This window comes from Rhopalosiphum padi, chromosome 3 (genome assembly GCF_020882245.1).
Source record: "Rhopalosiphum padi isolate XX-2018 chromosome 3, ASM2088224v1, whole genome shotgun sequence".
Taxonomy (NCBI): Eukaryota; Metazoa; Arthropoda; class Insecta; order Hemiptera; family Aphididae; genus Rhopalosiphum; species Rhopalosiphum padi.
In genome coordinates, this window is record NC_083599.1 from 82,381,773 (window position 1) to 82,394,858 (window position 13,086).

Here is a 13,086-nt window from a genome sequence, read left to right on the forward strand (position 1 = left end):
TTATTGTATATAATAATTTCCCTATGTTCCTTCTTCCAAAAAGTAAACTTCGTATTCGTACTACGTAGTATCACAAGTACCAACAAGTACCATACATTTTAGTAAAATAGTAAGTGTTAGGTAAATTACTTTTTTAACTAGATTACTTGTTAGTTACTCAATCTCAAGTACTAAATTAATTGAGTTACAATGACGTTACTTTAACGTTACTCTTATGTTACCTTATTAAGTTTTCACTTAATCACCAATAACAGCGGTAATCCGAAGACGAGTGACGACCTTATGTTGTATAATTTATCAGACATTATCTAAAAGTAAATAAGATTTAGCAATTGCTAATATTGCTATCTCTACTCCTGCAATCTGTTTATCAATGTTATATTCAGTTTTCCTCGAAATTGAAACTGAAAATTGTAGTTTATTTATACATGGATATTATATTATTATATTATATATTAATATTTATACTGGGAAAATGTTGTAATTATACATACATGTAATTATATCTACTTGAGTTTTAAATATAACTAAATTTTTTGATGCTGATACGAGGGGAAGGACTGCCTGCAAAGTGCCGCTTCGGCCTTCATAGCACCGCGATATACAAACAAAAATATATAATTAAATATTTAAATTTATAATGCAACGCGTTCTTCTGGTAAATTATTTATAAATAATAAACGTCGTTACTCTTGTTGTTACAAAAAAATAATAGTAACGAAGTTATCATAACGTTACTGAAAGTTGTAACTACGTTACAGTAACGAGTAATGGACGTTATTTTACTACCCAACACTGCATTTTATTACTTTATAAATTAATATGATAGACATAAAATACAAAATGATGTGATTTTAGAATTTATGTAGTAGTAGTATGTAGTTGTATGTTCTGAGCACTTTTGGGCAGGGAGATTTTAAAAGTTTAAGGGGGACTATCCCCCTCAAGCCATTTTTTTTTCCCTGTAACACGAAAAAACACTGTTTTTCAAAAACCATAATGTATGTTCTGAGCACTTTCGGGCAGGGAGATTTTAAAAAATCAAGCGGGACTTTCCGCCTCAAGCCATTTTTTTTTCCCCTGTAACACGAAAAACACATCTAAAATTGATTTTTACACACTTTTTTTTAAAAAAATAATTGTTTTTTTTTATTGAATAAGAACACTGTTTGATTAAAATAAAAAAAATAATTTATTAATATGTTTTTTCATCAAATATTATACATCCTTAATTCTAAATTATTTATACTAGTTTTCTTACTTCTCTAGTGAAAGGTACATATTCTACAATACGATCATGAATTAATAAACAATAAGCAGTTACACCTGTAAGAGGTTCTGATGATTCAATTTCTAGTTGAACATCTACTGATGAAGCTGTTGCTGAATCATTCTGTTTCGAAGTATCGATAACTACAATTGGGGCGTTTGTTAGAAAAGTAGAAGGACTTAATATTGGGTTCCGAATATTTTTTTCGTAGTATGATTCTTGAAATGATGTATACATATCATATAATAAGGTAAAATTATTTTTAGAAAAATCTAAATTTAAGTTATCATACGGATAAGCTATTGAGTTTAATAAAACTTTTACATTTGTTAGATTACAATGATCAAATACACTACAATCTATTACTATTGAATTTTTACGTCCCTTTTGTAACCCAATTATTATGAAACGAGGTTTTTCTAATTTCGAAGCAGTTTTCAGGTTCCATACAACTTTTTTAGTGGTCCCGAGTTCAGGATATTCAAAGGTTTCAAAAGATCTGAACGGGATAAACAAACTTTTTTCTTTTTCTATAAGTTTTAATAATTTCAACCTTTCTTCATCATCAACAGTGATATGTGGTACCTTCCAAACAATTTTATTCAAAACAACTTTTCCAGAAGTAGCACTTCCATTAGTTTTTACGTTTAGCACATTTAAATCACTATGACTTCGAGTTAATATTAGTTCTAATCTAGAATTAACTAATATTTTTTTAAAGTTTTCAAATATACCTAACCAATATTTCAGCGGAATGCAGGCACTAAATTCACCATTAACATTTACAGGGTTTGTATTATTTTTAAAAATCCAACCCGCATTTTCATAACAATTAAAGTTATCTGGCGTACCTGATAGATAACCTTTCAATGAGCTTGTAATACCAAGTGCACGTGTGCTATCTACTTCTATCCCATTGATTTCAAGTCGTATTTGTTCAAAAAGATAGGAAAAACCATTATTAGAAAGTTTTACTTTTGTAGCATCTGATATTGAACCTTCTATAAATATAAAACTTTCATGCAGATACGGATAAACATCTGTTTGCTGGATTGATATACGTATTTCATCATTATTATTAAATGAAGTTGTATACGGTGTATATGAATGATATTCAATTTTCGTAATTTTAGAATCCGTTTCGAACCGTGAACTTATATCCAAAATATCACTTTCAGGCATTATGATTTAGTTTATAACCAAGAGCCTTTAGAATTTTTTTATATTTCACCGTTAATTTTTTTACTTTAGTCGATGTTATCGGTAACACTTTAGTTGTGTGACTAGCTCGATTAACGTGAAGTAATGGGTTTATATTGAATTTTAATCCCATCTTAAGAACCGTAACGTTTAATATGTAACACAACTGTTAATGTCTCACCAAAATTTTCGATTTGATTAAAATCCTGATCAACTAATTGTACAGTTATTGAATCAATATTTATTTTATTTAATTTATAATATATTAAATTTGGCGGTGATTGAACAACTTTTGTCCCAGTCTTTTCACTCGGAAAAAACTCGTAAATCGTATGACTTTGAAGGTGATTGTTGAATGATCCTCGAGCTATATTACACATCACTTTTATAGAATTAATTGTGTTTAAATTTACAGCTTTTTCCGATCGATGAGTTACATACTCCGGAGGATAGTCTCGTTTTTCAAATCCTAATATGGGTGCTATCCCATTAATCATATTAAACATAATTATACCATTACATTTTATGTATGATCTAAAATCATTATGGTCAACTGAAATATCGAATGTTATTTTTGTACCATTTTCTTCATTGTAAGAATTTATTTGCTTCTTAATTTGACGGTTAATATCTGCAATTTTGTAACATCCCGTTTTTAATGCAATATAACATATATTTTCATTATTATTATTATTATACTCGTCTATTACTTGTATCGCAAATTTGTTATTAGAAGAATTTATGTTTGGAAACGAATTGAACGTTTGTAAACATAACAAAGCTATTTCAGAGTCTTCGTACACGTTTAGAGACGGGAAATAATTTGAAGATAGTGTGGTTTCATTCCCAGTTAAACTTAATGTGATTGATTCATACATATTTATTTCTAGAAAAACTTTAAATTTAAATTAGTTTTAAGATCCGTGACGTTTAATATGTAGAACAACTGTTAATGTCTCCTTGAAATTATCAATCGGTTTATTGTTCTGATCAACTAATTGAATAGTTATTGAATCGATATTTATTTTGTTAAGTTTATAATATATAAGGTTTAGTGGTGATTGAGTCACTTTTGTTCCTGTTCTACCGGTCGGAAAAAATTCATAAATTGAATGACTTTGAAGATGATTGTTGAATGAACCTTGTGAAAAATTACACAATACTTTTATACAATTAATTGTGTTCAAATTTACAGCTTTTTCTGATCGGTGAAGATCATCGCGTGAAAAATATTTATTTTTTTTCAAACCCTAATACAGAGCCTATACTGTTTGGAATATCAAAATATAGCCTTCCATCACATCTTATATGTATTCTAAAATCTATATGATCCATAATCATACTGAATGATAAATATGTTCTGTTTAGTTTATTAAAGGTTAATAACTCTTTAGCAATTTTATTGTTAATATCATCAATGTCATAATAACCTTCTTCAAATTCATATACAAATTTCGCATCTTCAATAAATCTATTATCTGTGTCTCCGATAACTTCTATTTCCAATCTGTTATTAGTTGAATTTATGTTCGGAAATGAATTAAACGTTTGTAAACATATCAAAGCTATTTCCGAGTCCTCGTTGACGTTTAGAGATGGAAAATAATTTGCAGATAATGTAGTATCATTACCTTTCAAACTTAATGTGATTGATTCATACATTGTAAAAAATCAAGACATAAATGTCCGCAATTAAATGTGTTATAATCTTGATAATTTGAATAGTTATATATAATTTTGTTTCCCTTAAAGTATTTTTGTAATTCAATTGGTGGAGGTAAATCACCGAAGCTATCAAAATAAATAACTTTATCTTTATTTTTATAAAACGCTACCCAATGACTTCCATCACCTGAAGATACGTCCAAGTTTAATATACCACATTCAATCTGATGAGGTTTTTTAGGCAAGTCATCTCGTGAAAAGACGCCACGGAAATGATTGATATTAAACTTTGTAACATATTTTATAATATCTCTAGATGTAAGTGGTCTGTTAGGTAACGTTTTCATCAGTTTTTTTTTCTTGATCCTTTATTTTTTAATCCGTTACCTTTTTTTCTTTTTGAATTTTGGATTGCATTATATACACTAGCACTTCCAGACATTAAACTACCAAGTGCTGATAATCCTGCGAAAATAGGTATTAAGGGAATTGCACCACCTGTCTGACCCGGTGCTAGAATCAGTCTTTTACCTCTATAATTTTTCTTAACCTTTTTTTTTTTTATCGCAGCTCGTGTCCCATTTTTTATTTTATTAACACGTCCCCGTTTACCTTTACAGCCCATACCTATATAGAATAATATAATTCTAGGAGGTTTTTATGAACAAGAAATTAAATTAACTGATTTCCCGAACACCTTTTTAATTGAGCGAATTATAAAAAAAGTTAAAGATAAAATGCTTGTTAAATGGATGGGTTTCGATTCAAGTCATAATTCGTGGATATCGTCAGCAGATATTTTAAAATAAAGATTTTTTTAATGTATGTAATTTATTTTTTTATTTATTATCATTATTTTTTAATTTTGTAATGTCCATACGCTAGTGTTTTAATCCCATCATTCATTATATAACGTTTATCATCGTTAGCACTTAATACAAGTTTATTCATTGTTTTAGAATGGACGATATGTTTATTCGATTGAATAAAATTCATGTTTCTACATGTTTGTTTATCATCAACATTTTTATGGTTTATATATGCATTTAATATTTCTTTATAATGTCTAAATTGCATATGTTTTTCAATTACATATTTTTTCACACCTTTAGCTTTTTTTACCTCAATGTCGTCCACAGTTCTGTAAGCGTATAATTTCGGTCTTAATGAAACAAATTCTTTTAAAATTTTTCCACCCATTTCATCTTTGAAATAACCAGGCTGATTTTTATAAATTTCACTAAAACAATAATGATCGATAGGATAATTTGATGTATCAAAAAACGGTGATAAATCATATCTTATATCATTAAAAAAATTGTGTGTTCGAATAGCATATACCATAGAATCTGTATCCGAGTATAAAGAATTTATTTTGTTACCATATTTTTTTTTCATTACATTATAATGAAAATCATACATAAATGTTTTTGAAACATCTAAAATTGCGAATCCTACATAAATTGCTTTATCAAATTTAATAGTTTCCTTATGTTGATGAATAGCCATAAGATTTTCAGAGTATATAGTTCTATCTTTAAAGTTAGTTTTCATCATTAATTTACTTGCTTTTCTAGTTGACGAAACCAACTTTAAAGAAATTCTAGCACGCACATTTTCCATACATTTACCAAAAACACTATTAATTAATAACTTCCAAAAATTTTTTTCAAAGTTGTTTTTAGCTTTTACTCTCATATTTGTACAGAGTTCAATATATGGGGCCATCCATTTACTTTGTGAAAATCGGATAGCTCGATGAATTTTTTTTAATTTAAGTCCATTAGCAATTGCTTGTTTTAAATTTTTATAGTGTATAATATAATTTTTTTTTCGGTGATAACGTAGTAATTAATTTTTTAACTTTTGAATTTGGAGGACATTCGTTTAAAGATAAAAATGGAAAATCGTTATGTTTTTTATGTAAATATTTAGGGTAATCAATATCGACTTCTAATGTATAGCCAACTTTTGAATCGTTTGGAATTTTTGTAACATCTATATCCAAGTCATCAACCCATTCAAAATCTTTAAAAGGTAGTTCAGTTAACATCGACTTTCCATATAAAATCACGCAATCGAGATACGTTAACCATGTAATTGGTTTATTCGGATTATAGTTCAAACCTTTAATGTTTGGTATGTTCGCTTTAGCATATCTTTTAGTTGATTGAGTTATTCCACCTCGGATCGAATTTTCGAAATACAAAAGCATGTTAAAGTCTTTTAATCTTTCTAATTTAACCTTAGTATATTTAAGCATACAATCAAAAGCAAATCCTGGAGCAGTCATATAATGAGCAGGATCTAGTTTAAGAGTAGATAAACATAAATCTCTAAAATTTTCAAATACATCCGTTAATATACTTACATCAGTTTTCAAGTAAAGGTCGCTATATTCACCCAAAGTTTTTAAATCAAATACTCTCCATATTTTTTTAGCATGAGAATAATCATCATCATTAATTTCTTCATCTTTTAAAGAGTTATAAAATACAGATTTCGGAGGCAAACGAGTTTCATTTAATTTACTCCAACTATCAATTCAGTTATCTGCTGTTCGTTGGCCTCTACGGTCGTGTTGCATTTTTCGTTGGTCGCTTATCGCTTTTTCTATATTTATTACCTATACTCCAGTGTATATCGATATATCATTTGTTTTTACGTACTTTATATTTATTTTATTCTTTCTCCGTCTATTTAAGATGCCCATATGCAATAAATGTTCCGTTAATATTACTAAAGCATCCTCCATACAATGCAATGATTGTGACTTAACATGGCACGCAAAATGCCAACAACTCACTAAAGAGGATATCGACTACTTAAAAGAAGCCAATAACATATGGCGATGCAGCAAATGCGCTAGCGCCAAAAGAGCCTCTTTTAGACTCGAAAATCCAACCAACATAGAAAGTAACGAACTACATGAGATCAAAGAAATTATTTTACAACTCAGGGATTGCTTTCAAAATCACAAGGACGATACAGCCAAAAATTTTGAAATTCTGAATACTAAATTCAACGCTATTGATAAAATTATCACAGAAAACCAAGCACTGAAAACACACATATCTCAATTGGAAAAACAGATTGAATCCATAGAACGTCGCCAAATCGCCAACGACATTATCATTGATGGTGTCCCCGAAAATAAAAATGAAAACTGCGCAATACTTATTAAAAATATTGGTAAACAGCTAAGCGTAAACATAAATGACTCTATGATTAATGATTGTCATAGAATTGGTTTTAACCATAATAATACGCGCCCTAGAAGAATCCTAGTCAGCTTTAGTAACCACCAACTTAAAGTTGATTTTCTCAAAGCTCGACAAATATTTAGGAATTTCTCTAGTAAATATATTGACATCCAACCGGATGTACCCATATATATTAGAGAAAACTTAACAACCAAGGGAAATAAATTATTCAAAGAAGCCAGAGACCTAAAAAAACAGCTTAACTTTCAATTTGTGTGGACAAAAAACGCCATAATCTTCTTACGCAAAAACGAAACAGATAAGATAATACGTGTCGACAGCGAGGACACAATTCAAAACATCAAAGGACAATATGAAGATTTAAACTCCTACAACAAAAATTCGTAAATACTAATCCTACATATTTATTACTGATTTACTATATATATCTTTCTCCTCAAATTGTAACTCTAATACTCATAACATACCATATAATTTGCTCTTATCTCACTAAATTACCTATCATTATTACCATGTATCAAACCTTTTATAATCGCTATTTTAATGTTAAACAATTTATCAACTATTATTATTTAATATTAGCTTTAATGGATTTATCTGTTAACACCATATTCATATCGATTCCAGAATTACAAATTACATTTAGCCAGCTTATATTACTTTCTCTCAAATCATTATTTGAACGATATCGCTATCTGCGTTTCCATAACAATAATTGGCTCTACGATCAGTTTTACGTTATAAATAACAAATTGTATATTATACCCTACACCATATTATAATGAATGATAACACTAATTACGCATTTGTTCACGAAAGAGTAAATAACGTGAACTCGGTTAGTTGCTCTTTTGATAGTCTGGATACCTTTGTATACAAACAAAACTCACTCAATATATTGACAACAAATATCTGTAGTATTAAAAAACACTTCGATGAACTATGTATTATTCTTGATAACATTGAAACCAAATTTGAAGTGATCGTTTTAACTGAAGCATGGCTAGGTTTAGATAACATATCAATTAATAACTTCGCAATAAACGGCTATACAACATACTCCACCACAAACAATAAAAATCAAAATGATGGTGTTGTAGTTTACCTAAAGGACACATTAAGTAATATCATTGTTACCGAAACCAATACACAAGCATTAACAGCACTAGAGATTTCTTTTAAGATGTCAAATATTGATTTCCTGATTTACGCGATTTATAGATCACCCAATAGTAATACAGACGTAACGCTACTCGAGCTTAATGATATACTACTTTTAAATTCCACTTTAAAAACAGCTAGTTACAAAATGTTATTAGGTGACTTAAATATTGATTTGATCAAGCATTCTAAAATGCGAGAAGAGTACCTACTAGCAATGGCACAGTTCGGTTTTGCATCGCTTATCGATACCATCACTAGACCAATTTCAAATACCTGTATAGATCATATTTTTATTAAAACAAAGTCCCATGCTAACATAGTACCAATAATTGTACTCTCTAACATTACGGACCACTACCCGACAATACTTAGCTTAGGCAATATATTAGATAAAAGAAATAATATGCCAAATCCACTTAAAATATTAAAAACTGATAATCAAAAACTATCAAACTCAATTGAAAATCACAATTGGTCAGAATTACTTGAATTCACTGATGTAAATAAAGCCACTGAATATTTCACTAGCACTTTAAATAACCTAAAAAACCAAGCCTCGGCTGAAATATCCATCCCCTCAAAAACCAAAAAACTGAAACCATGGGCCACTACCGCGATTATTAACTCAATAAGACAAAGAGACCGTCTCCATTTACAAGTTAAGAAACACCCCCTTAATTTAAAATTAAAAGATTACTACGTAAAATTTAGAAACAAAATTACAAAAATAATAAAAAATGCAAAGATCCTTTACTATAAATCAGAATTATTAAAATCTGGAAATAACACAAAACTTAAATGGCAGACTATTAACAATATCTTAGCAAAAAATAAGAAATCAAGTAACCTTAAAGAATTATTAAATAACTCTAAAAACAAAAATGATTATACTGATGAAAACCCCGAATATATTCTGGCTGAAAAATTTAATAAGTATTTTACAAATGTAGCTACCGATTTAATTACGTCACTAAAAAACCGTAAAAATACCTATAATTGCACTACAAACTTCGACAACAATTCACAAAACAAAGTTTGCTTTAATAAATTCGACCCAATCACTCATACTGAAATTTTTGAAGCTATCTCTAAATTAAAAAACGGATCTTCACCCGGTCTTGATAAGATATCCTCCGATTTACTAAAAAAACATAGTTTAACATTTTGTAAACCATTAAGTCATATTTTTAATCTATGCATATCACAAAATAAAGTACCAGATGCCTTTAAAGTAGCTATAATAACCCCCATACATAAGAAAGGTCCTATCTCAGCTCTCGAAAACTTTCGTCCGATATCAGTTATCTCAAACATAGCTAAAACATTTGAAAAAATTCTAAAAAAAAAACTTATATTCTACTTAGAATCAAATAACCTTCTTTTTGAATATCAATTCGGTTTTAGACCTCATAGAAGCACGGACCAAGCAATAGCTAATGTCACAAAACTTATCTATACTGCACTCGATGAAAAAAAAAAATGTGCTACAATTTATTTAGATCTGGCTAAAGCCTTCGATACAGTGGATCACTATAAACTTCTAAATAAAACTCAGAACATAGGCATAACTGGATCGGCCTTGTCTCTCATTAAATCCTATCTAGAAAACAGAAAACAGAGGGTAAAAATAAACAGTACTATTTCTAATGAAAATACTATAAAATGCGGAGTACCTCAAGGTACTACACTATCTCCGGTTCTCTTTAACATCCATTTAAACGATATAAAATTACTTAAGTTAAATAGCAAAATAGTGTGTTATGCAGACGACACCGTACTGATCTGTGTTGGTAGCTCTTGGAATGAAGTATTAAAAAACATTGAAGTCGATCTTAAATCTATCCATAATTGGTTGAGCGATAACAGTTTATTTCTAAATCTCAATAAATCAACCATCTTACTCCACTCACTGTCTGAGCAAACTTTACCACCCATACACAATATAAAAATCCACGAATCGAACTGTAATACATTAGATAGCTGTGATTGTAACTCGGTTAGTATTGTCAAAAACTGTAAGTATTTAGGCATAGAAATGTGCTCTGATATGAAATGGATAAACCAGATTACATCCGTCACAAATAAACTAAAAAAAATGATATACATAATGAAAGAATTACGTGAAATATTGCCTTTCAAAGACATCAGAACTATATACCTAACACTATTCGAGTCAATAATATCGTATGGCATAATCGGATGGGGTGGTGCCTACAACAACGCCCTTCTAACGCTCCAGAAATGCCAAAACACTATACTCAGGGTCGCATACAAAAAAAATTGGAGATTTCCAACCGAAAAACTATTCGAAGACTTTAATGTCCTCAATATAGAACTCTTATACCTAAAAACAATCACCATATATCTGAGAAAACATAATCAATTGGATTCTATAAACCATGGGGTGAACACCAGGTATGCAGCTAGTAATTTTTCCTTAGATTGGCCCTCTAAAACTAGTTGCCGAAAAGTTTATTATTTTTTGGGCAAACAGATACTTAACTTGATGCCCAATGATATGGTTATATTACCGTTACCCATATTCAAAAAAAAAATTAACCACTGGTTACGATATGAATATGTGTGTAAAACTAAAAATTGTATGTAACATTCTAATTCACCACTTATTTTAGTGATTTAATGTGATTTATTTATGAAAAACTCATTATCTGTATTTTAAAAATGTAACATGTACCTTAAAACATTAATAATTATTTGTAATCTAAGATAACCCATGGGCCTCCACACGAGTTTTTTTCTCAGTGAGGCCCATTAATCTGTTGATATTAATTTAAATAAAAAAAATAAATAAAAAAAATACATTTACCAAAAACACTATTAATTAATAACTTCCAAAAATTTTTTTCAAAGTTGTTTTTAGCTTTTACTCTCATATTTGTACAGAGTTCAATATATGGGGCCATCCATTTACTTTGTGAAAATCGGATAGCTCGATGAATTTTTTTTAATTTAAGTCCATTAGCAATTGCTTGTTTTAAATTTTTATAGTGTATAATATAATTTTTTTTCGGTGATAACGTAGTAATTAATTTTTTAACTTTTGAATTTGGAGGACATTCGTTTAAAGATAAAAATGGAAAATCGTTATGTTTTTTATGTAAATATTTAGGGTAATCAATATCGACTTCTAATGTATAGCCAACTTTTGAATCGTTTGGAATTTTTGTAACATCTATATCCAAGTCATCAACCCATTCAAAATCTTTAAAAGGTAGTTCAGTTAACATCGACTTTCCATATAAAATCACGCAATCGAGATACGTTAACCATGTAATTGGTTTATTCGGATTATAGTTCAAACCTTTAATGTTTGGTATGTTCGCTTTAGCATATCTTTTAGTTGATTGAGTTATTCCACCTCGGATCGAATTTTCGAAATACAAAAGCATGTTAAAGTCTTTTAATCTTTCTAATTTAACCTTAGTATATTTAAGCATACAATCAAAAGCAAATCCTGGAGCAGTCATATAATGAGCAGGATCTAGTTTAAGAGTAGATAAACATAAATCTCTAAAATTTTCAAATACATCCGTTAATATACTTACATCAGTTTTCAAGTAAAGGTCGCTATATTCACCCAAAGTTTTTAAATCAAATACTCTCCATATTTTTTTAGCATGAGAATAATCATCATCATTAATTTCTTCATCTTTTAAAGAGTTATAAAATACAGATTTCGGAGGCAAACGAGTTTCATTTAATTTACTCCAACTATCAATATATTCATAAGGAAAAACCCCTTTTCGTGTGACTAAATCTAATTTTTTATTAGAAAATATTTTTAGAGTTTCTCTAAACCTTGATTTATCTTCAGACAAATTTTCTGCAAGTTCGCTTAATGAGGAGGCCATAAAACGGAATGTGTCAACAAACTTTATACTAAATCTGGGAGCAATTTCTTTGCTAAAGGATATATATTTTTCTGATGAATTCGGAAAAACATGGATATCAATATTATCACAACCAAGTTCTCGAATTATAAAATGACTATCGTAGGATAAGTTATGAAAAAAAATTGGAACAAATGATGGATTAGTTATTACAAAATTACATTTAAGACAAAGGCATTGTCTATATTTACCAGTAAAATGACAGTGATCTCTAACCTTTAATAAATTATTTTTTTTAAAAGATAATAAACATTTTTCACAAACCTCCGCTCTCTGAAATTGTTTTTCTTCCTTTTCAGTCAATGTAGTCATTGGTATATTAATATCATTTATCTTTTTTCCAATATCGATCATATTTTCCATAAACTTTTTTGCTGCATCTTTACCTTTATACATTATTATCTTTGTTGGAATTTTAAATTGATGCAATAGCTTTTCTGTTATACTGTCATAGTCAACTTTTACATAAAACGCATAACTCATAATTTCATGTAAATGAGTAATATGGGTTTTAGAAACCTTAGATGATTTTTTACTACTTTTATTCAACTCTATAGTCTGTTTAGAGTTTAAAATACATTCAAAGTCAGCATAAATAACAAACGGTATTCTATTGGTTTTTTTATAACTTTTAAAATATATGAATTCATCA

General features: G+C 28.9%; 3 protein-coding genes across 3 annotated transcripts; 1 reads left to right on the forward strand and 2 right to left on the reverse strand.

Annotated features, from left to right (window-relative positions):
* Positions 1-2,604: 2,604 nt before the first annotated feature.
* Positions 2,605-3,348, reverse strand: LOC132926939 (uncharacterized). The gene has a single exon (XM_060991365.1). It carries the CDS (start codon positions 3,346-3,348, stop codon positions 2,605-2,607), a length of 744 nt encoding a protein of 247 aa, XP_060847348.1.
* Positions 3,349-3,384: 36 nt separating this feature from the next.
* On the reverse strand, positions 3,385-4,132 carry LOC132926938 (uncharacterized). Its single transcript, XM_060991364.1, is given in 2 exon segments — positions 3,385-3,706; positions 3,708-4,132. Coding segments are annotated over 2 exon segments (747 nt in total).
* Positions 4,133-6,840: 2,708 nt separating this feature from the next.
* Positions 6,841-7,746, forward strand: LOC132926258 (uncharacterized). The gene is made up of 2 exons (XM_060990594.1): positions 6,841-7,278; positions 7,336-7,746. The coding sequence occupies exons 1-2, from the start codon at positions 6,841-6,843 to the stop codon at positions 7,744-7,746; spliced, it is 849 nt and encodes a 282-aa protein (XP_060846577.1).
* Positions 7,747-13,086: the final 5,340 nt, after the last annotated feature.

Bases quoted from the DNA above. Each gene is read 5' to 3' on its own strand.
- LOC132926939 (XM_060991365.1), bottom strand. From the start codon at position 3,348: ATGTATGAATCAATCACATTAAGTTTAACTGGGAATGAAACCACACTA.
- LOC132926258 (XM_060990594.1), top strand. From the start codon at position 6,841: ATGCCCATATGCAATAAATGTTCCGTTAATATTACTAAAGCATCCTCC. The intron at 7,279-7,335 runs GTCCCCGAAAAT...ATTGGTAAACAG, and splicing joins ACGACATTATCATTGATGGT to CTAAGCGTAAACATAAATGA.